General features: G+C 46.4%; 1 protein-coding gene across 1 annotated transcript; it reads right to left on the bottom strand.

Annotated features, from left to right (window-relative positions):
- Positions 1–6,552: 6,552 nt before the first annotated feature.
- LOC120841761 lies at positions 6,553–7,299 on the bottom strand. The gene has a single exon (XM_040212733.1). The coding sequence runs from the start codon at positions 7,297–7,299 to the stop codon at positions 6,553–6,555; it is 747 nt and encodes a 248-aa protein (XP_040068667.1).
- Positions 7,300–26,229: the final 18,930 nt, after the last annotated feature.

Raw genomic sequence — 26,229 nt, 5'->3', positions numbered from 1 at the left:
ATGTACAAACAAGTTACCAGCACAAAACCCCCATCCACATGCACAAAAAAAAAGAAACACGCCCAGTGCTTCCGGCCTCACAAGGGGGAAGGTCTATAGTATTTCTCTTGCGTGCGGAGCCAAGTACATCGGCCAGAAGGGGCTCCGCGTGAATGACTGTCTCCGTGAGCGCACCAAGGAGATCTCGTCTCCTTCTTCGGACTCCTTTCATCCAGCCGTGGCTCACGCCAAAAACTGCTCGCAGTGCACCCCTGAGTTTTTGAAAACCAAATCAATCTTCTGTGTGAAACCTCTCCTGTCCGTCCCTTTCTCTTTCCGATGGAGAGATTCGCTTCCTTCGAGGCGAAAGGGTTACTCCAAAGACATAAAAAAGTAAAATTTTTGTATCTATATTTCTTCCCTTCTACGCGCCCTTTGCCCCCTCTTCTTTCGTTCCCCAAGAGGGTGCCACCGGCACTCGGGTCTTCGTTTAACAATGACGTGTCGAATGGCACAGAGCAGACCCCCACCTTACGAAGTGCACGCATAGCTGCGGGCCGGGCCCCATGGCTCCCGTTTCTCTCACCCACCGCCCCCCCTTTCCGCCTCCCCGACGTTCCCCGTCGAGCTTCGGGAGGCGAAGTCAAACCAGTAAACGTTCTGTTGAAAGCCGAAAGCTTGTGCAGTCTGTTTATCCTCAATGTCCCTCTTTCCTTACCACGAATTATAAGCCAACACGCTCACCCATCTACGGGTAGCCATTCTTTCTCGTTTTTGCATCTTATATTTAATGTACGGTACAGTCAAGCGGAATACTAACTGAAATATTACGAAGGAATAATTGTTCAGAACTCTTACCTAAGAAAACAAAGACGTGTGTCACATTTTGCGCTTGGAATTCCTCTATACTGCCTTACATCGGATCAAAGACAAACTAATTCAAATGACAAAGTAATGTTTAGATTTATCTAGAAAAATCATTATATTCATATATGTCACTCGAGTTCCTCGAGTTCGTTTCTTAAATAGGGGGTAAATGTGCACCATAGACAGAAATACAGTCAAAACAAAATCATACCTGCTGAAAATATCAGGAATTCTGTTTATCTGGGATGTGAAAAAACGCACTTGATTTATTGCCTAAATCGGGTTAATGATGATGAAGGAGGGCTGCACTAATCAGGAAAAAAGAAACGTTTTAGAGCAAGTACAGCATAAATTGCTTGAAATATGTGCATCATATATGATGGGATATTTGAATAAAATGTAAATGTGAGACATAGACAAATACCGAATACAAAATGTACACAGGGAATATAAAAAAAGGCTGGAAGCCTCTTTGCTCATGCTATGCCAGAGCAATTGATGAATCTAGCGAGTTTTCTGTGTCAAAACAAACCAGAACGCTGAGCCTAAATCGAGATTACAGTTTTATATCGCCAGACTTCATTCTTTTTTTTTGTGCCATGATGGCATTCCAGCTTACGCGTTTATAGATGCGCGTATCGTATACATATATTTTACGTTGAGCAAACGAGCAAAAGTGACCACGTTACTAGATGCTTTTTTTTAGATATAAATATATCATCATGAACTTTCGGTCGAAAACGAACTACCCGCTCTGAAATGCGTTTTATAATACGGAAATTTCAATAGCGTTTGCTTTTCTTTTTTTTTTTTAGAAAGTGATATGAACATGTGCTTTACTTTTGAGCAGCTATATCTAGCAGCTGGAGAAGTTTAATTTATTAAACACTGAGGCTTTGAGACGTTTTTGTAATTAATAACAATTAGTTGTTTTTTTTTTATTTAAAGGGCGTGCTTTATAACAATTGTGAAGTAAAAAGGTGTCTGTTTTTTTTTTCTTCTTTTTTAAAATTAAAGTTAAGATTAACAAAGAAATTTGACGTCCTTCTTGACATTAATTTTAATAATTGGTGCGCCCTGCAAGCTATACAAAAAGTCGTGGGCTATTTGGTTAAAGATTAATAAATCTGCTAGTGCAAAATACAAAGGACATGTAAAAGACGGGAGAGTACAAGCACTATTTGTTGCTTCAGATTGAAAAAATAAAACAGTACGCGGCTAAATATTAAAACCAAAGAAAAAAGAACTACGAAAATTGCGAAAGAAATGATGCACATCTAGCTGGAGTTTTTTATACAGCGATCAGAGTTCAGCCGAAAAACAAACTTACAGTTTTCTCCACTCTTGCTGATTTTTAACATTCAAAAAACTTTGCCCCGATCTTATATTGTTACAATTTATCTATTTTAGATCAGGCCACATTTTTTTTTTCCTTCTTCTGAGTTGCACTTTGTTTATCTCCACATTACCTTGATCGCAATATAAAAAATACAGGTACGTTCGTATAATTATTTTTTTTTCAAGTTTTGCCGTTTCTCCTTAGTTCTAATTTTGATTATTGTTGGTTTTCCCTCAATAAATTTATTAAAACATCATTTGAAGGCAACGCTTGCCTTGATTCTACTTGTACAGTGTCCTTCACGCTGAAGGTTTAGGTGGAACCATACAGAATTTAGACGGTGAGATATCATTAGTACTATTTTTATCATCAAGAGCAATGAGTGAATGTAATGAAACTCATGGGGCTTCAGGCGTGCCTCTCTCCTTTTTGCTTTTTCTAACACAAGGTAATCATATCAGCACCAGCTAGTATTCCCCTAATGACTGATACCTTTAGAAACGCTGGACGAGGCGAATACGGGTCATCTTATCAGTCCGTGGCCAATGAGATTAGGACATTATTTATAAGAATGCCCAAGAACAAACAACGAAACAAGTTACCCTGACCACAATAGGTCATGCCTTCTCTTCCTTAAGCTTTGTGATCAGAGTTAAAAGTAACCTTCATAAGAAGACGTAGGAAAACAGCCATGAGAGGAACGATGATTTCAGGAAAAGTTTAAAAACCGTCCTGCCAACGACACTCGGGTGTATTGTTATGAATATCGGGGGTCGCGGAGCATGCCGCGCTTTGTATTACGAGCTGCACGCATGCTGGCAAAAACAAAACATACCCCGCACATAAATACCGAAAATTACGATTTGTCATTCATAAAAAAATGTAAGAGTCTATATACTTACGATTGCCGAATGATTGGCGCATCGCACACTTACATTTTTGGCCACACAAGTGCAACTCAGTTTAATGTCTGGATACTATTCGTGAATTGAAGGGTCTCTTTAGAGGCGTCCTTTAGTTAACGTCGTCGTTTCATTCTTGAGCACACACTATGTATCAAGCGTAACTCCATAACCTTCAGGTTCTCGGGAAGAAATTGAAATATAAATATTGGAAAAAAATTCCAGGGTAAGCGAACATTTCGCGTGTTTAGCAAACATAGCGCTTAAAAGGATGCAGGGCGTCCAGGCAAAACGCAATCCTTTAATGGCCTTGCACCCACCCTCTTCTCTTACAATGTTTTCCGTGAACCTGTCAGTGAGAGGAGCGACGAGGTCCCTAATTCACCAAACCCCAGTGGGGCCGTCTGCCCTCCAACCAGCGCCGCGGTTCATTCGAACCAAAGACAAGTATCCCCATCATCCTCCTCCTATATCTCGCTTTTCAGCTCCAAGCACAGCAAAGACACGTAACCAGCGCGCTGCTCTAAGCTTGACGAGGACTGCCGAGGCAATTTCTTCCAAATCCTTATTTTGACGAGGCGCGTACACGAATTACTAGAGGCAGCAACAGAAGGATGATGGTGCACGTAAGTGCACTTGACATGCGTCTGCCACGTTGAGTTGCTGTCACGTTTTGGTTCGGCTTGACGGTTCACCGGATGGGTCCTCTGGAAAGCGGTACCGGAATAACTGACAGCTTAAGAAAGGTAAAATATAGATTGTTATGTCGACGATCCTTGCATCATGTCCTGTTCTTTGACTTTTGTATCAAGCAATGCCGCATTATTGTTGGTTGCGAAACGTTTATAAGGTGCTCAAGACTCGCCATGCACGCCTTGCGTCTCTTACGTTGTAAATCAGTGTATAGGTGGTTCCTTTGCAAAAGGGGCATCCTTTTTGTAGAAGGCAAATATAAAATAAACTTGTCACTAACGCGTATCGTCCCCACATCCTTCTTTTTCAATTTAGATATTTACATGCCCACGACCGGCCGGCACCCCGAAAAGCGGACCTCCAAGAAGAAAACAAATTGGGAGGGAGGAAACAAAGAGCTTGAGCGTTTAGATTTGTTTGGGCGTTAGGTGGTTTTTCTCAAAGAGGCTACTTCAGGAAGAGGCGACATGCTGGAGATATTTGTGTGAGTAATTCTTTCGATATTCCTGTTTATTGCTTCTCTCGTACTAATTTAGTTAGGCAAAGGAACCTCATATGTCACCACTTATGTTCTAAATGCCAACTTATTGACGATGTAGTTTCAACAATACTACTAACTCGCACCGTAGACTGAAAGCTCATGAGGCCATATCTCACTCCTGCCGATTTCAAATTCGGACTCAAACTTCCTGGCACTGTTAGGGTGAAGAAGTCATTGCCGGCTTTGCTCGTGTCATACTCAGAAAAGGGTACTGTCATCCAAAACTGCAAAAGTTGGTAAATAGCGTTACAACGAAGAATAAAAAGGTTTATGTACAATATTTACTTTGGTGGGAAACGTTGCAATCCGTTGAGGCGTTCAATGTGTGTTGCCTCGTTCGGTATTCGTTGTGGTGATCTCGATCCGCACTTCGTTATCTTCGTCCTGCTATTTCGTTTTTCTCGCGATCTAGCATGTCCTTTTTTATCATTTTCGCTCAAGAATAAAGTCCTGATTAAATCATTTTACAAACACTCCCCGCAATGAGCATAGACCTGCTCATTTGTTGAGGGACTTTAGGGGGTACAAAAGCTGCACCGGTCGTTTGATAACCTTACCTTGGGGAAACTTTACCGCGCATGACCGTACAAGTCCGTCGCTTCCGGGAAAGTTTCAATTACGCGTCCTGTTTTCCAGCTCTGACGTGGCTGTAGATGTATAGATACTATGACGAAATCACCTTCCTCGAGTCCACTGGATTTGTTGGGTCGGGAGTGGTGAGCTGTGCGTAGTTTATTTAGGTGGTGCCTTCACTATATCCTCCAGAAGTGGTTAGTTACTACTTGCCTGTGTTTACAACGTCTTTGGACACTGAGGGCGCCGGATTCAGACGAGAGGTGTGGTTCGCATGAAAGGAGGGACGTAAGCCGTTTCCCGACGAGAAAAAGCAGGTGTGAGCGGGGTTGGTTCGGATGTCTCGTAGTACAAGAACCTTAGGGGTCTGAAATTTAAAACAACCTCGACTTTAGTTAGAACTGTGTTTAGCTCCTCGTATCTCAGGTAGCCGCGACCCAATATCTTCTTAGGGTTGTTTTTGCCCCTTGAATTATTCGCTCCCGAAACTTGCCCGACCAAGCAGCTCTCTAAACAATAAACTTGCACTGTACACGTAGCAACGCGAACACAACAGAAAACTGTTCGCATTGTACACTGTCCCAAAGTTCCCCTAGCTCCTTGTCAGCCCTGTGAAAGGTCTATGTAATCCTCTTCGTGCGATGAAACCTGTGAAGGCTAGGATAAACTTCTCTGTTGTCAGGTCACTAACCAGCTCGAGGTGCATAGCACTAGTAACCGCACACGTGATCACGAGAATGTAGCATGTTTTCACCACCCCACATTTTTAGCGAAAAGACGACCCGCGAAGTTAATGCCTGAGACTTCGAAGGGATCCTCTGGATTGACTCACAGTCCCGGCAGGGGCGCTGTGGGCTCACTAGCCGGCTTGCAGTGAAGCCGATCACAGGTCACACATCATTTAAGCATCCTCTTCGTCGCCTGTCTAGCCTTTATAATCCAATACTTCTCTCGTAGTTGCGCCACTGTGTCCTGAAGGCCAGCACGGAGTAAGCGTTCGTGGGTAGCGCATAATAGTAGCTCGGTAAAAATATGCTTTTGAGGCAGGATAATCGGATGTGTCTCCTCCAGCCGGCGTTGCGTCTTCTGCAACCTACCCCCACTTCGTACGATGTCGTTAGAGTCGAGGTACGCTCCCAAGGATCACAGTCGAGTTCCTGTGCCACACGTCCTCATATTTTGTATTGTAGCCAGTTCCGCCCTGAATTCTTCACGTCCCGTTTGTCACACTAGGACATCCTCTGCGTTGTTCATCTCTGTTGCTGTTAATGGTCTCTGCTTCTTTTTTGCTGACAGTTCTGCGCAAAACGTAGGATCCACGCTGTCACACGCAGGAGGCGATATATGCTGCTGTAGTGTTGCATTGGAATCAGAGGTTTCATTACAACGAGCGTGACACATGGAATCCTTTCCCGTTGTTCCTGTCAGTGAACGTCGTTTTCGTCCTGTCGTTCCCTCGCAATTTGTTGTGGCCATTCGCCTTGAGAGTTCAGTAACCAGCCCGGTCCGTTCCACCAGAGTTCGCCAGAGACTAACGTAGGAGGCGCCACTCCTCTGGTCAACAGGTCTTCAGAGTTTTCGCTGCTCGGACAATGCCCCCATTGTACAGGGTCCGTGAGTTGCTGAATTTCCGCTGCGTGGTTTGCCACGAAGAGCTTTCATCTTATAGCAGACCCCTTGATCCAGTGCATGGCGATGTTCGTATCAGTCCATAGGTATGCGGCTTGTATAGATAAATTCAGCGTGTTTATTAGTTTACGATGCAACCTTGCCGCTATCAAGGCTCCCATCAGTTCGAGCCTTGGAAGGGTCAGCTTCTTCAGTAAAGCAACTCTTGATTTAGACATCAGAAGTGCGATCGTTACGTTTCTTTTGCTTCCTGTCTTAAGGTAGGCCACTGCCCCGTAGGCTTTGGCACTAGCATCTCCAAACACGTGAAGTTGGACAGTCGTGTCATCGCTCCTTTGATTCAAGTGTGCGTATTTTTGAGGATTCGGCTTTTCTTGAAGCGCAGAAAGTTGGGAACACCAGTCCGACCACTCATCACCAATGCCGTCCGGAAGACATCCGTCCCATTCCAACGCCAACTCCCATAGTCTCTGAAACAATAGCGTCACCGTAACGACAACGGGAGCGATCACTCCGAGAGGATCATATATGCGGGCTGATGTTTGTAGGAGGCTCCGTTTGGTGACCTTTCTCTCGTCTATTAACTCGAATACGTTTTTCATGTTTATGGCTAGCCGATCATCTTTCCGGTTCCATAGCAGGCGGAGAATCTTTACCTCTTTTGTGTTGTCACAAATAGCTGCTGCACCCTTGTTCGCTCCGTTTGAAGTGAAAAACCGCTGCCAATCGTCGTCGTTTGTGTTCAACTTGCAGAGTCTCATGCCAGCTCCGGTCATAATAGTAAAGGCTTCTTCGTAAAGTGCCCGTGCTTGCTCATTTGTTTCTGAACCTGTGAGCAGGTTGTTGTGTGCATGCGGGTGCCCCGCAAAAAGACAAGTTCTCGTCCGTCGGGAGCGATCTTTATTTTGTGACTGACGAATTGCTTCTTCGCGGCGCGGCAGCTCGCTCCGCCTCTTATCAGGAGCGCTGATAGCAGGGACCGGAAACGGAAACACGACACTTTCCCCCTCTTATTCGAGAGTAGTTAACCGGGACTAAAACGGTCAAGTGGTTTCCGGGTCCTCGGTGGGTAGCGTGGTTGCGACAGCTCCGCGGAGGTTACTTGTCCCCTTAGTTGTGCTGCTGTCGCTGCTGTCGTCGTGGCTGTTGTTGCTGTTGGCAGTGCAAGAGCTGGCTTGTCCTTGACAGGTGGCAGCAATACTGATGACAGCTCGTCATCCGTCTCAAACGGAGCCTTGCTTGTGGAGGGTGGAGCTGGCAATAAGTGATCCCGGTGTCTCCTCCAGATGTGCACTCCATGCAACGTGGTAACTTGTACCGTGTAAGAAACGGGCCCAGTTCTTTTCAACACCGTTGCATTCAACCCCTTGGGTCCCCGTCTGAAGCTTCGCACCATGACGCAGTCATTCTCTGAAAACGGCACGTCCACACCTCCCCGATGAGACGATTGTTGGAACTGGCGTCCAGAAATCAAACTTCGAGTGATGGTTTCATACATCCAGGCGCGTCCGAACGGCTCTTCCCATCAACAAGAAGGCCGGAGTCTCCTTAGTAGTTGTATGAGGAGTGGTGCGGTAGGCCAGCAAAAACTTGTTTAGACTCTCGGCAACAGACTCTGACGCCGGAGCCTTTCGAAGGGCATTCTTCAGAGACTGTACAAAACGTTCTGCGAGTCCGTTGCTGCTTGGATGGTATGGCGCGGTCAGAACTTGGCGCACGCCATGCATCTTGAGAAAAGAACGGAACTCTTCGGAAGTAAATTGAGGACCATTGTCGCTGACAATAGTTTCCGGAAGTCAATGTCGACTGAAAAGTTTCATGTAGTTGGGCAACTGTGCTTGCAGCGGTCGTAGACTTCATCAGGCAGACTTCAGGCCACTTGGAATGGGCATCGACGGCTACAAGAAACATCCAGTTGCGAAAAGGCCCCCTCGAAGTCCAAGTGTATTCGTTGCCAAGGTCTCGACGGCCACGCCCATGGATGCAAGGGGGCTTTTGCGGGTGATGCACGTTTTTGCTGGCACTCCCGGCAGAGCTTTACTTGAGTCTCGAGGTCTTTGTCAACCGATGGCCACCAGACATAGCTGCGGGCTAGCTTTTTGCTACGGACAATGCTTGGGTGACCCTCGTGCAGCTCCTCGATGACCAGATGACGCAGCTTGGGCGGCACCACAACACGCATGCCATACGTCAGGCATCCCTGATGAACCGTTAGTTCATGTCGTCTGTGGAAGAATGGCTTGAGATCGGCGTCGTCGAGGTAGGACGGCAAACCGTTGCGTGTGAAATCGAGTACCAGCCGGAGAGTGGAATCACGGGCGGTGTGCCTTGCAATCTCTTGACTTGTCACTGGCATGGAATCCAACCTCAGTGTGTAGAAAACTTCATCATCTGCTTGTTCCTCCACCGTTGAAAAAACCGGAAGCCGCGAAAAACAATCTGCGTCTAAGTTGTTTGCAGACGCCTTGTAAAGCAGGTTGTACCTGTAAGCGGAAAGGGTTACTGCCCAACGCTGTAGCCTGGCAGCAGCAATTGCAGGTATGCCAGTCTTCGGTCCAAAAATGCGCTGCAGGGGCAGGTGGTCGGTGACCAAAGTGAAGCTGCGGCCGTAGACGTAGAAGTGAAACTTCTTTACACCAAACACCAGGGCCAGGGCTTCTTTCTGAATTTGGCTGCACTTTTCTTCAGACTGAGTAAGGGTACGAGAAGCGTACGCAATTGGTCTCACCGAGCCGTCAGACGTCACATGTGACAGCACTGCGCCGAGGCTGTAAGCCGACGCGTCGCATGCCAGCTGCAGCAGGGCGTTAGGGTCGTAGTGGACTAAGACTGGCGAAGTCGACAGGGCCGACTTGATCTTGTCAAAAGCTTCCCGACACGCAGAGTCCCACGACCAGTTGACGTTCTGTCGAAGCAGCCTGTAGAAAGGATGCGCCAGCTTTGCAAGATGCGGCGTAAACTTGCCATAATAGTTAATCAGTCCCAGCAAGAAACGTAGCTGTGAGACGTTAGTCGGAGCTGGAGCTTTGAGCAAGGCTTCGATCTTCTCAGTTGTCGGCTGCACACCGTCGGCGCTGATGATGTGTCCGAGGTACTGGAGGCGGTCGCAAAGAAGCACGCATTTGCTGCGCTTGACGCGTACATCGCGTTCTGACAACCTTCGGAGAGTCGCTTCTAGGTTGGTGAAGTGTTCCGCGTGCTTAGTTCCAGTAATCAAAATGTCATCAATGTAGCACGTAACACCTGGCAAGTCTTTAAGCATGTTATCCATAACACGCTGAAAGATGGCGGGCGTCGACGCTACGCCGAACGGCAGGCGGTTCACGCTGAAAAGTTCCTTGTGAGTGTTTAATGTTAGGAACTTCTTGGTGTCGTCCGCCATTTCGACTTGATGATAGGCCCTATCTAGGTCGATCTTCGGGAGGTAGCGACCACCGGTGAGAGCCGCAAGAATCTCGTCTAGCCGAGGCAGCGAGTATTGATCCGTATCCAGAACGGGGTTCAGCGTTGTCTTGTAATCGCCGCAGAGGCGTATAGAACCGTCCTTCTTAACAACTGGGACTACTGGAGTGGCGAACTCGCTTGTAGCGACAGGCGTCGTGATTCCGAGCTTTTCAAGCTTTTCGAGCTCTTCTTCAACCGCAGAACGAAGTGCAAAAGGGACGTTTCGAGCCTTCAGAAATTTTGCGCGGTCTTCTTTCAACACGAGGAAAGCCTTCTCACCTTGGATCTTCCCCAGTTCATTGTTGAAGATGTGCTTGTATTTTTCAAGTAGACGTTCCAAATCCCCCGATGCATTAGGCTTAGCAGCGCTAGAGCATGGTCATTGAGCTGGTGCACGCCGCAAATGGCTGTCCAGTTCAGGTTGAAGTGCTCGAGCCACTCACGTCCTAGCAGAGGAGGCCCACGCTGATCCAAAACATACAGAGGCAGGAGCCGTCGCTGGTTGTTGTGCGTCACGTGCGTGTGAATGACGCCACACGGCTTGACGACTTCACCAGTGTAAGTCCGCAGTCGAAGTTCCGTGGGCTGCATTGACGACGAAGCAAACAACTGCTGGTCCTGTTTGCGTGAAACCACGGAGACAGTCGCACCCGTGTCGAGTTCCATACGTAGCGGCACCCCATCCACAGAGACGTCGACCAGTATTGGCGGCCGTGCCACCGAATTTATGCTGAGTAAACCGCCGCCTGCGTCTTGCGTGCATCTCCGTTTTCTTCGCGCGACCTTGCTTCTTCTTTTTCTTACTGCGACAGACTCGTTGCAGGCGGCCTCTTTTTCCGCAGTTAACACACGTAGCGGCAACGTGCGGGCATGAGTTGGCGAAATGCTTTGGGGAACCGCAGCGATAACATGCGGCTGTAGATTGCGCTTGCGGCGAGGCGTCTGCTCGCGCTTTATGAACGTCACCGCTCGAACGGTTGCTGCCTTGATTCGCATCCGGCGCATGCGCGTCCTGGGTGTTCCGAATAGCCGCTTCTAAGGCTAGCGGTCGCTCGACCGCTTTTTGAAAACTAAGCGTCTTGTGTTCCGCGAAGAGTACCGTTGAATGTCGGTGCGGGACAGACCACATACAAAACGGTCGCGCACGGACTCGTCCAGGAAATTGCCAAACTCGCGAAACTGTGACAGTCTTCGAAGCTCCGCCACGAAATCCGAAACGGATTCATTTTCGTGCTGTGAACGGCGGTAAAATTCGGCACGTTCCCCAATGATTGACACGCGTGGGGTGAGATGCTCCCTCAAAGCAGCTGTTAGTTCCTCAAAAGTCTTTGTTGACGGAACTTGCGGGGCCGTTAGTGCCTTTAGCAATCGATATGTTTTCGGTCCAATGACACTAAGAAACGCATGCACTCTGTCGGCTTCTGCTATCTTGTTCACGGCAAAATACGAGAAAAGTCGCTCTTCGTATGATGGCCAATCACTTAAAGATTCATCAAAAGCTTCCACTTGCCCGATACGAGCCATGCTGATTCCATCGGAGAAACTTCCTTGCAGGAGCAGAAGAAAAGTGCCCAGTTACTCGTCGCCAGTTGTTGTGTGCATGCGGGTGCCCCGGCAGAAGACAAGTTCTGGTCCGTCGGGAGCGATCATTATTTTGTGACTGACGAATTTCTTCTTCGCGGCGCGGCAGCTCGCTGCGCCTCTTATCAGGAGCGTTGATAGCAGGGGCCGGAAACGGAAACACGACACAGGTCACCGATATAAGGACACGTTGCGATGATCTTCGAGGTCTTTCGATATGATTCTTTGGCATTATACAAATAATGTCGAATAATTGTTGCTGTAAGCAGAAAGGGACAGCACGAGGCTCCAAAGGGTACTCTCGTCATTCTCCATGTCTCCGACGGGTTGACTGCGATATCCCCCCTAGCAATGTCTCTGAACTAGAGGAAGCGGAGAGCGTCGCTGTCCTCTGGGCCGAGCGACACCTGTTGAAATGCCTTCTCTATGTTTACACGAAGAGCGATATCGCGAACACGAAACTTCAGTAGCACTTAGAGCAGTTCTGGGTTCAAGTTGGGTCCAGTGTGCAGATGATCATTGAGCGAGGCACAGGCTGAAGCATGAGACGAGGCGTCGAACACGATGCGATTTTTTGTCGTTTGGCGATCCTCCTTGGTTACAGCACGGTGTGGAACGTAAAACGTCATTCCAATGGGTTCACCGACATCTCCAAAAGGGATTCTTTCGGCGAATCCGTTCTTAATATATTCTCTTTTGAACTTTTTGTGTTCCGTCAACAGACGGTTTCTCGGCGAAGTTTCTTCAGTAAGGCCGTCAACCCCGTGGCGGCTACTTCCTTGTTGTACATCAACTGAAGTTCTGACGTCTTCCAAGGGAGGTAGGTCTCGTCTCTGCCTTCGGTCATTCTCACGGACGAGTTAAAGGCAGTAACCAAGTCCGTCGAAGGTTCGTTTCACTCTTTACTTGGTGGAGAGTCCCTAATTCCGATGCTCTCAAGATCCCAGAAGGCGCGCAACTGAGTAGCGGCGTGAATTGGGTTCCCGTGGACGTCGATCTTAAAAGCGGTTTTTGTCAAGCATACGTTGGCGGCGTTGCTTACTTTGATGGGTCCCTGTAGACACCACCCGAAAATGGTATCCACTGCGGTTAATGCAAGGTAGACGTGACGTACGTTTCCGCTAGTGACTCTAGAATAGTAGTCTGCCCCTATTGGAAGGATCACTCCACGCGCCCCTTAACAGTCCCCCACAGGTAGATTAGCAAGTGTGATCCTTTACCTTTGCAGGTTTCTGATGATGTCGCCATCAGTGAGAGTAAAGATCTCTCCGCAGATTTCCGGAACCTCCAAAGACTCGACTACGATCTCGGCGGGCCCGTGACGGCTTTGGAGTACAAGTTACACGCGGCGACAGTTTCTTTTTGTTCCACGCCCTCAGTCACCAAAAGAGAATATCGTGAGCTCCTCCTCTCCGACCGGACGACATCCAAGCCTTTAGAGGTATCTCGACGGATGAAGATTCGTTGGCTCCTTCCGTCGATCAGCGCTCGTAGGGATGTTTCGTTCTAACCACTCGCTCGTATCCTGGCTGCCTGTAGCAGAACTTAATTGTGAGCTGTCGTACTGGAGCTCGAGATGCCGATAAATTGAGGACGAGTCGAGCTGGTGTCAGTAGGCTGTCTTGTCGCGCCCACTCGGGGTCACACATTACGGTCAGGTATTTTCCGGAGCACTTTGCAAACGAAAGTTTGTGCGCAGATCTGCAATCTCTTGAGCGACGGAACTGTTTATTGCAGCGAAAGCACCTGTTTTTCGCTTTCAGCTTGTCCCTTTTTTCTTTGATCGTAAGTGGTGACGTGCAGTTCTCCAAGTTGTGCTCCTTAGACCTGCAGAACACGCAGCGCCTTAGTTCAGGTTTCGTGGCACTGGTCAGTGCTGCCGCCGATTCTTCCCTCTCAGAGTGGCGTTCTAGGCGATGTGAATCAGGTGTGGGTTCTGAGCTGGCGGCACTTCTCTCTGGTTTCCACTTTGATGTCAATGAACTCGAAAAGTTTATTGAGTTTATTTTTGTCTTCGCTCTGCGGCTGTTTTTTGACAGTCAAGCTGCGATTGTATCTGAGAATGAGCTCCGGAGGGAGAGACTTCTGTAGTGCTGTATGCAGTAGTACCCCATACGAGGCCGAGTCAACTCTTAGGCTTTTAGACTCCTCATCCGAATCACCATGTCGTCATAGAGTCTCCGGAGTCGATCCACTGCGTCTGACGTTGCGATTGACTTTATGTACAAGAGGTGTGTGAGGTGTTCGTTCACGATAACAGAAGGTTGACAAAATCCCTTTTTGAGCAGCTCAATGACCGTGTCGTGTTTGTCACCTTTTACAGGAATCCCTTTGATAACTGCCTCAGCTCGGCCGACCAGGTGCATTTCGAGGTGCTTCAGCTTATTCGCGGGAGACAAAACGGGGTTCCGGTCGATAGACGATTGGAATTGGTCCCAGAATATCTGCCACTCCGCCAGCTCTCCATTGAATTTCGGCAGCTCCAACTTCGGTAATTTCACGTTCGGAACAGTCGCACCGTTCAACCCTTGTCCCTCTGAACGTGCCGCGTTGTTAGAAGGCGAAGAGGTCGTTTCGTTGTTATTTTGCTGCAGTTTTTGTAATTCCCTCAAAACTCTTGACCTGGCTATGCTGATGGAGTCTGCATAGCCTCTTCTATGTTGTTTTCGCCAACAAGGTCTGCTATCAACGTGCCAGCATCCGAAGTGATTTTCTTTTAACGTAAGAAGAATGATCTTATCTTCAAGCTCATATTAGATGCCGTTGAAGAAAAAACTAACGCCTTTGACGATTTTGGCCAAAAACTAACGCCTTTGACGATTTTGGCCAGAAACGACTAGATGCCGTTGAAGAAAAAACTAACGCCTTTGACGAGTTTGGCCAAAATATGTCCAGCTTCCATGGTTCAGTGGAGACCATGACCACTCAGCAGAACCTTTTGCAATCACGCCTCGATGAGCTGGAGGACCAATCACGGCGAGACAACCTGCTTTTTTGGGGTATTCCTGATTCTCGTGAGTCATGGGAACAGTCCGAGGCGAAGATAAAAAGCGTTTTAACAGGCCTATTTGACGTCCTACCTGACAATGTAATCGAACGGGCTCATCGTCTCGGTACCCACTCGCCGAGTAAATGCCGTCCTATCATAGTCAAATTTTCAAGTTATAAAATAAAGGGGAATATACTTTCCGCGCGTACAAAATTGAAAGCAACAAACGTAACGGTCAGTGAAGACTTCTCGCCCGCCACGCGACACGCGCGTAAGAAGCTAATCGCGTTTGCGAAAAACCAACCGGGCGCACCCACCTTCCAGCTGCGTTACAACAAAGTTATCAACAACAAGCATTACGTCTACCATCTGCTGAGTGATAGCGTAATCGAGCATGCGCCACTACTGGCACAAGTGAACCGTCATCCAAGCACCGAGGCACGTGCCACCACGTAGGGAAACGCGAGGGGCAGTGGACAAAACTTAGCGACTGTATCATTTCTTTTTTCTAACGTTCGCAGCATTGTTAACAAGCACGATTCCTTAACCTCTGCCATAGACACCTGCAATGCTGACGTAATAGTTTTAACCGAGACGTGGCTGCACTCGTATGTTCGGAATTGTGAAATTTTTTTCGAGCGCTAATAATTTTTCCATTTATCGTTGCGACCGCACCTTTCGTCAGGGCGGTGGCGTCCTTCTGGCCATTTCCAAAGACTTCCCATCGCAATGCATTCATATTTCCAGTAACCTTGAAATTGTGTGGGCTCTCATTGAGCTAACTCATCAAAAATTAATTGTTGGTGCGTGTTATCGTCCCCCCACTTATTCCTCCACATTTGTGAATGAGCTTCACGACGCAACAAACATTGTTTCATCGCGCTTTCCCACGTTGCCTTTATTTTTGCTTGGCGATTTTAACATCCCGAACATAACATGGAACAGTGAACCACCCCTGATGCACCCTGTCTCCTCTCTAGCGAAGGCGTTTTTAGACTTTTGCTCTGTTTTTTCATTTACACAAGTTGTCAAGCAGCCTACGAGAATCACCCAGTCGGCAGCTAACACCCTTGACCTCGTATTGTCCTCTAGATCTGATTTCATTTCGGACATTACTTATTTGCCTGGTTTAAGCGACCATGCCCTCCTTTCATTTCACGTTAACCTGTCGAGACCTTTAGCTCCTAAAAAGTCAAAAACTTTTCGAAACTATAAAAAAAGCTAATTTTGAAGCTATCAATAATGAACTATGAGCTTTCCTTGACATATTTTTGGAGGATTTCAATCTTCGTAGCGTACAAGCTAACTGGAATCTATATTTGGCGAAAGTTAACAAGCTAACCAATAAATACATCCCTACTTATACTGTTCGTCACAATCGTAACGCACCATGGTACAATCTTCACATCAAGCGTTTGTCAAACAAAAAAAAACGTCTTTTTAAACCAGCCAAGCGATCTTCAAATGATGACCGCTGGATACCTTACAAACAGGCTGCCGACGAATATGTCTCAGCAGTAAAAAAAGCCAAGGAAGAATTTCAACAGCAAACGTTACCTTTAATGCTAACAACCGACACTAAAAAGTTCTGGCGCGTTATAAATCCGAAAGATGATAATAAAATAATCCTCATCGACGATACTGATAATGTAATCCCATCTAACCTGTGCGCGTCCACTCTTAATGAATGTTTTATACGCAACTTTTCAGAATCTGCGGATCCCTCTCTACCCTTCGTTCATTCGTACGATTACGCAGTAATGTTTCCCATATTGATTGAGCCAGCTGGGGTAGAACACCTACTTAGATCATTAAAGCCTTCTTCTGCCCCTGGTTGCGATCTAGTTAATCCAAAATTCTTAAAAAGCACAAGTGTTTATTCCTCTATCATACTAACAAAGATCTTTCAGCAGTCACTCGACAATGGTTTTCTACCCGCGGAATGGAAAGTCGGGAAGGTGATTCCACTCCACAAATCAGGTAAGAAGACCTCTGCACTCAACTACCGACCCATATCACTCACCAGTATCCCCTGTAAAATTCTTGAACATATACTGTTTTCCAATCTTGCTAACTTTCTCGAATCGAATTCATTTTTTACATTCGCGCAACATGGTTTTCGAAAAACTTACTCCTGTGAAACACAACTGGTGTCCTTCATGCATAAAATGAATATCATCCTCGACCACTCATCATCAGCAGATTGCATATTTTTAGATTTTTCGAAAGCATTCGATAAGGTCTGTCATAAGCTGCTGCTCTATAAACGGCGTCAACTAAACCTTGATCACAAACTTCTCACGTGGCTTGAATTCTTTCTTATTAACCGTTCACAATTTGTTTCAGCTAACGATCTAACATCCGAGCCGCGCAGTGTCCACTCTGGTGTACCGCAAGGATCGGTGCTTGGTCCTCTTCTTTTTCTTATTTAGATTAATGATCTCGCGTCAACTGTTTCCTCCCACATTCACTTGTTTGCTGATGACTGCGTACTTTTTCGTGAAATAACTTGCGATAATGACATAATCTGCCTTCAATCTGACCTTAACGCTATCTCTGTCTGGTGCGAAGCATGGCGCATGGAATTAAATATTAACAAGTGTAAACTAATGCATGTGTCCAGAAAACCTTGCCAATTGCCAAAATACTGCCTTAATAACATACCCCTTGACCCTGTATCCTCATACAAGTATCTTGGCATTCATATTTCACATGATCTGACTTGTACCGCCCATACCACATACGTGATTAATAATGCTAACCGGATGTTGGGATACCTCCGACGTAACTTTGCCCGAGCATCTTCGTCATTAAAACTACTGCTTTACACCACACTAATTCGCTCTAAATTGGAATACGCCGCGTCAGTTTGGGATCCCAGCCAAGAAACCCTAATAAACTCACTTGAAATGGCCCAAAATAATTCTGTTCGTTTTATACTTTCTAACTATAACCGAACCGCGAGCATAAGTTCAATGAAGTCTAGCCTCAGCCTGCCATCTCTCGCATCTCGCCGTAAAGCTTTTCGTCTCAGTCTCTTTCATAAATTGTTTTACCATTCACATCTGCACGACGAACTTATTTTACCTCCTCAGTACATCTCATCTGGGTTTGATCATGCTAATAAGGTTGGAATTCCATCAGCCAGAACTAACGCTTTCTTTCAGTCATTTCTGCCACGCACATCTGACGAGTGGAATCGCCTTCCTGCTTCAATAGCCACTATCGAAGACTCCCATCACTTCAAGAACGCCTTAGCTAACATTGTATGATTATATGCCATTCTTTGTTTATTTGTATTACCATTTTTGCTGTACTCTGTTTGTTTAATTTCTTCTTGATTGTAACCACTCCCCTCTCTAGTGCCTTTGGCCCTGATGGTATACTAAATAAATAAATAAAAATAAATAAATATTGCTGCGCGGGAAGTTGGTTCATGGCTGTTGTCATCTCGTTGATGAGCCTTGTGATCGCGGATCGGACGACTCCTCGCTTCTTTTTGAGCTTCTCCATAGCAGCCGCTGTCGTTCACGTTGTTCGGTTGCTTGGGTTGCCCGAGGTCACTGTGTCTTGCGTTGAACGTCTTTTCTTGGCAATTGGCTCCCGGGTTTCGACACCGTGATTTTGTTAAATAGCGTTGAGAGGAAGAATAAAAAAGGTTTATGTACAACATTTACATTAGTGGGAAACGTTGCAATCCGTTGAGACGTTCAATATGTGTTGCGTCGTTCGGTATTCGTTGAGGCGATCTCGATCCGCACTTCGTTCTCTTCGTTCTGCTATTTCGTTTTTCTCGCGAACTAGCATGTCCTTTCCATCGTTTTCACTCAAATATAAAGTTCTAATTAAAATATTTTACAACAGTTGTACAACGTATCTAGTTAAAGTACAAACGTAAGTGGGCCATTTTGGTGTATAGAAGTTTTTTTATGTAAAACGCAAAAACAAATCGCCGAAGTCGTGTTCGCACTAACCGTACCGCGCGGTGTAGATTCTTCTAGTCACTACCGTACCATTTATCTTAAAATTTCTATCTACGAGGTTGTATTTAGATCGCAAAATCGGAACCCGGAGCAGACTCCGAAACCCGACAAAGCCTTCCAATGAGCGCAGTTGATTCTCTTATGCCGTAACATTACCGAAGGGGCCCTTCACGTCCTACTTAGTTAAATTGCTTCATACCCCAACAAGCGCAAAGTTTATCTCTATTTGATAACCGCTTATATCGGCTGGAATCACTTCGGTATCCCAGGGTGCTTACCTAAGCTTCATTACCTAATTCGGGATTTCGCAGCATAGGCAGCGCAAAGGTCCGCCACGTGGTCCCTCTGGCCGATGACGAACGACCCACCTTTTATGGTGGCTGGGTGCACTTCCCGGGTGACTGCAACCGCCGGACGCGAATTATAACCTCGCTCCTGGACTTCGTGTCTAAAAGGGGCTAGGAACTTTGCTGTAACCCTTAACTCCCTTAGCCCTTTCCACATAACCCATTGAAGGCCAGGCTAAAGTTGAGAACTCGTCATGCAGGGCCTCTGATTTCGGTCTAAACCCAGGGTTGATAAACGTCTTAACAACAACATTGGTAAAATGACTTCTATGTAGCAAGCCGACAGGCGCGATTCTTGTACACATTTTTTTTAGATATTCATAAATATTATATTTGGCCACTCACAGCTTAGATTATTCAGCGAGTGATCGGCTCCGATCACCTTATCAAAGCTCTGCAACCAATCAGTTTGCATGATTAGCCGGTGTGAACGCCGGAGCATGAATTACGAAGCAAGAAACATGAAGGTAATATTGCAACGACTTGTGTTCCTTAAGTTGAGCGATGCATATGTGGCGCTTGCCTCGACGTAGAAACAAAATCAATTTTTTTTTTTATCTCAGAAGCATCTTTGTAAGCCCTTGAAACAAAGCCCAGCGCTCACACCGTCTTCTCGATGCATTTCCGCCCTCTGATGTACGTCACGTGAAGGAGTATATACTTTGAATAGACGAAGCGGTTGAAGTTGGTGTCGCATCGCGTTCATACACCATTCCGACGCTTATTGAAGCGTATTTAGAGAGTGTTTGGCCATTTACTGGGAAGTATAGGAGTCCAATGAGAAGACGCCATTGGCCGAAAGCGTGCTAGGCGTGTTCCAGGGCGTCTTCACAAATTCCATTGTGACCATCCAGAAGCCGGAAATTATACCATGTGGTGGTCGCGAGAAACGAAATTAATAAGCGTGTCGGAGTAACCCTCAGAAACTGAAAATATGGAGCACGGAACGCTCAACCAGGGTCATCCAAATTATGGTGGAAGAACACGACTAGCGGAACGATCGTCATAATCCATAACAAAGGCGCCAAGGGCCGGGAATCTACCGTCCAAACGGTCACACACTGTCCGGGCAAAAGAGAGTTTGAGCGGCACATTCGTTTATTACGGCTTTCTGCATGATCATAACGTGCACCTAAACATAACGTGCACCAATTTTCAACCTTGAAGGGTTATTATCTTTAACTCTTAGAGGCTTATTAAAACCATATACCTGTGATTAAAACCAATTCTCGCTACTACCGCTAGGGGATTCTTTTCAGTTGCTGGCTGGTCAAGATATAATGTCAAGCCCTCGGTCTGCGTCTGGAGCATGCCCTAGCTCTGCCCTTGCCCTTCCATTTACCAAAAGCTTCTTATGCACAGCTCTAAGGCTTATCACCCAGACAAAAAATGCTGAGTAACTTGGTTCTGGAAGCATGCGCGCCGTCTGATATTTTATGCGATGCAAATAACATTCAATACTAACAAATGCATACTATGCAGTCTCTCGTCGTAACACGTCACCATCACCACACTCAATTTGTAAAACTCAGCTCAAATATGTAACCTCGATCACGTATCTTGGTGTTCACATCACGTCTAGCCTGTCATGGAAAGCTCATTCTCATCACGTAATTAGTAACGCTAATTCGATGCTTAGATATTTAAAAATGAACTTTTCGTCAGCCCCTATGTGAATACAAGTTCTGTTCAAGACCATTACGTCCAAAGCTAGAATACCCTTTTGGGAAAACGTACAGGAAACATACCTGTTGCTTGTACAGTTCTGGTACGACACCAATATAATATCTTGTTATTACGAATGCAGCTACTTTGGTTTGGCGTTCTGCATAACTGGAGATCCCGGCACCGCTATGGCTCCGCGTCTGTCTATACTGGCTGCCAGTTTGCTTGCCGATATGGATCGGTGCGGCTGGTATGATTTTGCGTCCGATGACGTAAGCGACGGCCATCTTTCCAACTTAACGCTTATACCTCAGGACCACCGGTATCACCAATTCATACGTGCAGAAAGGCGAACGCCATCTTCCAACAAACGTCCATCGTTTACCACCGGTATTGTCACATATACCATATATGTCGAAACGGAACATAAACCGACGTTAAACTCACATGAATTCCTCGGTCAACTCTTCACAACGACGTCTTGGGGCGACTGTCTGAAATAATGTGCACCACAAGTATTCGACAGCCGCACAAGCCGTACCGCATAGCAAAGCCAACGTGCACGACGACAAACCGATCCTGACACCAAGCTGAGGATACCGCGTCACCGGTCGTCAGCGGCAAACGGCTTGTTGCTCGTACCTTGACTCGTACACGGCCAACTCGGCGTCTTTTCGTGGCTACTCTCGTTGTCGCAACCAGCTGCAACCCCACGATTCCGCAACCGAAACCGGCGTCGACTAAAAGCGAAACGTAAAACTTCCGCCTAGTGACTTCCGCTTCCGCTGCTCGGTTTTGCCCGCTTCCCCGCCTTCCCCACCATCCCGTCGTCGCGGAGCAGATGGCGGATACGTAGCGGTGTGGGGAATGTCGGCTCGTTCTACGTTTTACGGGACAGATGTTTGGCGGTACGTTTCTACTGCAACTCTGGTTCTCAACTCGACGGTGCGTCTCATAAATCACCCCGGTGTGGTCAGCCTGGGTCAGCGCAGCGCGGCCGGCTCGCCTCGTCCGATCGCCGGACCGTCGCCGGCTTCGAAGTTCGCCCGTTATGCCTAGGATCCGAAGGCATGTGTTTTTCCGTGAAGCGGTAAGCAAATCTCGTCCCCTTTTCGTTCTACTTTTAAATTATGTTAGGTGCGTTTCAGTGTAAGCATGCGTGCCAAGTGTACGTGACAATTTTTAGCTAGAATAATTGTGCTTCATCACGGTTTCTCATTTGGCACTCACTATGGTGAGGGGGCCCGTCACTGTAGTGCAGCCGGGAAAAGTGAGGGGGCCCTGTCACTGTAGTGAGGTAGGCGAAAGTGAGGGGCCCCGTCCCCCGGTGCGGTTTGTGTCTAACAAAACAGTGAGAGCGCTTATAATTTATACGCGCTTTAACCCAAGCTCCCCCTTTCCCCCCGCGTTAACACACGGTCAACGATTCGATGATGCGGCATTTTTGAATGTTTCGAAGGGCCCGTCACTGTAGTGTGGTAGGCAAAAGTGAGGGGGCCCCTCACCATAGTGCGGCCGGGAAGAGTGTGGGGGCCCGTCCTGTGTTGCATGTGGTGGGAAGAGTGAGAATTAATAACTTGTAATTTACAAGCACATTAACCCACGCTTCGCGGTCCTGTCCCTGTCCCTACACGTAAATATAGCGTCTTTGACCTAAATAAAAAAAAAAAGTGAAACAAAAGTATTGTTTAAAACGCGATTCAAACCGTAGACCCCCAGCTCGTGAAGCCGACGCTGTACCTCAGCGCGTCGCAGCTTTTTATTTTGTATATATTACATGGAAAAAGGACAGTAGAAACAATCAAGACATATTCTATCATAGTTAATCCTTATTTACATTCAAACTATTGGACATCTGTAACGGTTGCTGTTGCCCCGTCACCGTAGTGCAGTTTCTGAAGTGAGGGGCCTCGTCACCGTAGTCAGTTCCTTGTCATTTACCGAAAATGTAAATCGAGCCGATGAACAAGGAGCCATGCTTGAAAACAATGTGCGATGTTAACTTCTACCTAACGGGCTTAAAAAAAAAAAAAAAGACAAGACTGGTTACGGTTGGATGCGAGGCTAGTCCCAATGCAATGAAAAGCACTTAGAGCGCCTTCCTGAACGGCATGTAAACAATATAGCGATCAACGAGACGAGCGAGCACGACAAGCTACGAGTGCCGGGGACCAGCGCCGAAGATTTTGCACTGTCGCTGCTTGCGTCGCTCGGTTTTTGGATTTCTAGAATACGTCGCTCATCGCCATCGTCGCTTGCACCAATCGATTTCGTAATGTGCGTCTCGTCGCGCGGCTGACTAAGCGACAGCGAGTCCTCGTCGCTGTCGCTTGTCTCGTCTCTCGCCAAATTACTTACATGAAGTACACCGCCCTACACTTTTTTGCACCGGTGCATGTGGTGCATGTAACTTGAGCGAAGCTTTTATACACGGCCATCGTTCTCTTGACCAACTCATCGTAGCAATTGTTATCACCATGTCCATTACACTTACGCAGTGTCTAGCATTACGTCCGATGGAACACGAAATAAAATTTAAAGATGCGTCCGACGTAACTTTATTCAAAGGTTTCGAGTTAAGTCCGACGGAAGCAAGTTACGGCCGGTGTAACCTGCGGAGCCTTATGAAATGTTACGGTTTGTGGTATAAAGACGACGTAAACACAAAAAAAATATTATAAATTGCTTCTGAATTACATCCGATGCAGTATTCATGAACTGATTAAAATCGCAGCGTTTTTCGTATCTCTAGGTTTGTTGAGAGGGTTGGAGTGTGATTTTGTATTGAAAAGAAATACTTTAAATCAGAATAAATTTGCTAAAAAGGAAAAAAAAAACGAGACGGAACAAAAAAACGTCTGTGACGGGTATCGAACCCGCCCGGCAATCTGCGTAGGCCGGGCGGGTTCGATACCCGTCACAGACGTTTTTTTTTTTTTGTTCCTTCTCGTCTTTTTTTTTACCTTTTTAGCCATTTTATTCTTATTAAAAGTATTTTTTTTCAATACAAAATTACCTTTTTTATTTTAGATGAGACATACAAAAGAAAAGAAAAACATTAATAAATCAGAAACCGCAGCACGCATGCTACGAACCTAAGACACCTGAGACCTTGAAATATCAGTGTTGGACCGTGTTAGTTCGTAGGACAGGTTGAGAGCCCATCGTGTCGTCTAAAGCACCTATATGTGCCGCGATGTAGAAAAACCATGTTGCTCTTATGTATTTACACGAACGCGTGTAGTAATAATTACCCGAACGCGTACCGGTACCACGACCTACGCCGGTACGAACCTCATCCAGGTCGAAACGGGCAGTGGGGGGGGGGGGGGGGGGGGTAACTTTATTTTTTATTCCGAGTTCCGTCGGACGTAACTTTTCACATTGGGTTATGTCGGACGTAACTTGAAACCTTGGGGTAAAGTTACGTCGGACGTAACTTTAATTTCTATTTGGAATTGCGTCGGACGTAACTTTAATTTTTAGGGGCGAAGCTAATTTGGGGCTAGCCATGTCCGTATGTCAATCCGCCGTCCGGCGTGCCCCTGCTCGTGATTTCAGCAGCGAGAGCAAAAAAAAAAAAAAAAAAAAAAAGAGTAGGGGGTTTTGAGTTGCCATCCCATCTGTCTTCTTAAAAAAAACAAAAAAAAAAAAGAAGAAAACCACACATTCTCCTACTGACATGAATGAAAACGGCACCATCAGCACTACCTATGACAAAAGTCAGTATCATCAGCACCACCCGAGCTTCGCCCCAATCAACATCATTCAACACGTGGAGATGCGGTAATTTTTGTTACCGCTTCTTAAGTGTCGAGGCCGGGTCGCCATCCTTTAAGCCCGATGTTCTTGTGAACAGAAATTTGGTGTCGGATGGCTCTGTTACAATAACCTTGGTCGTTTAACCCCCCTCCTTCGTTTCCCTCCCTGCTACTCTGAGTATTTATTTTGGGTTACGTCGGGCGTAACTCTAATGCTTGACCTAAAGTTGCGTTGGGCATAACTTTAATTTTTATTTTGGTTCGGCCGGACGTAGCGTTAGACACGGCGTTACACTTATGCAAAACGAGGGCTGCTGGTTCTTCATATGAACCAACCATTTCAGTGTTTAATTAAAACACATCAATGACCTAACAAATCCTGCTATCCTGAAGTTTATGCTACAGGAATGTATCGCTTCAGATAAATTTGTTAATTTCTACTTTTAGCCCCCGCCCCGCCAGATAGAACATCTGACCTAAAGTAGTGTCAGGCATCTCCTTCCAAGACTCGAGGCGGGTCATCATTCTATCCAGGAGTCGGCGGTGTCTCATGGGCGTGTTGCTGGTGCTTCTTACTGGATGGTGCTATCGAAGGACAAGTGATCATGCTTGAGAAAGGCAAGTATGGCAAGAATGGTCGCCGTAAGTACACATATTGTTTTTACCTTTGCTCGAATCCACTTTTAAGAAATGCACAGTTCGCGTGTGCGCATCTCTAAATGATTTTATAGTCGGCGTGTTGTTATTTTGGAATGCTCAAACTCTGTCAGCTCTAGTTTCTCTCTACCATGCAAACGAGGTGCAATACTAAACCACATGCTCCTGCAAATGTGCCAAGCTGAAGCGCTGTGGAAGCTACTCTAGCCTTTACAATGCAGCACAAAATACTTGACGCCAAGTACATGCAGCTTTGAAACTGCGTTTTACAAAAAGCTCTGCCGAAACAAGTCTGCCACCTTATAGGGAGCGAAAAAGAACCTCGCGTGCCTAACCTGGAGAAGGGCGTTTTTCTTTTTTTTTCTATAGGCCAATTTTTTTTCCAGCTTCCTTGAAATGTTAACATCATAAGACACACGGAAGTACTGTAAACCCTTTAATGTTGGCGAGCCCTTAATGTTCGCGGCCTTTAATTTTGCGAAATTTAGTGGCCGCGATTATGTCCGATGTGACTCATTTGAGAAGAAATAGGGGCCACGAAGATAAGGGGTTTGCTGTACATCAAAGTAAAACCGAGGTCACTTTTGTTCGTATTCAAGACTAAAACCAACACCAACAATCATGGCGTCGTCCCTTTGTGAGCCTATCTGTGTCTATTGAATGATATAATTTTACCTTGGTTCGTTAAACGTTGTAGACTGTTCGTCGTGGGATGTCGTCTTTAACACAAACAGTGCTTTTCCTCTGAAGCAGGCAGCATGGACGCGTGCCGCAGCACAACAGAGTTCATTTGCAAGTTGTACCGCAGTTTAAGGGAGCATTCGCACAAGATAGGGGAATTGCGATTCAGTGTTCTACCTCGGGAGTGGACAAGATTTGCTCATTCTAAACAAATTCGGCTGGAAATCAGGGATTTGCGACGAATGTACTCGCACGGTTGAAAGGGCCAGACAAGCCTTGCTACTGCTTTGTTTTCTAGCCTCCCAGTCCTGAACCCACTCACGCACCAATGCGTAGATATTCCGATAGGCAGGAGTACTTATTTGGAAATTGGTGGATGGCAAGACGCATACACTGTTGTTATCCTTATCAAAATTATATATTATAGCCAAAGGTGGACTGCATATTTGCAATACATTTACTCACTTAAAAATATGTTGTACTAAGGTATGTTGTATAGCCGATGAGAAGAACAGAATGGCTGGGCGTCCTCCAGCACGTGTCTACTTTTCACCCCGGTTTGAACGGACGTGCTCACTCGAGGCTCATGATGCGCTGA

Source organism: Ixodes scapularis, unplaced genomic scaffold, assembly GCF_016920785.2.
Source record: "Ixodes scapularis isolate PalLabHiFi unplaced genomic scaffold, ASM1692078v2 PGA_scaffold0__279_contigs__length_252992795, whole genome shotgun sequence".
NCBI classification, from domain to species: Eukaryota; Metazoa; Arthropoda; class Arachnida; order Ixodida; family Ixodidae; genus Ixodes; species Ixodes scapularis.
Note: the sequence above shows the minus strand (reverse complement) of the source record. Positions and strands in the feature narration are given on the sequence as shown.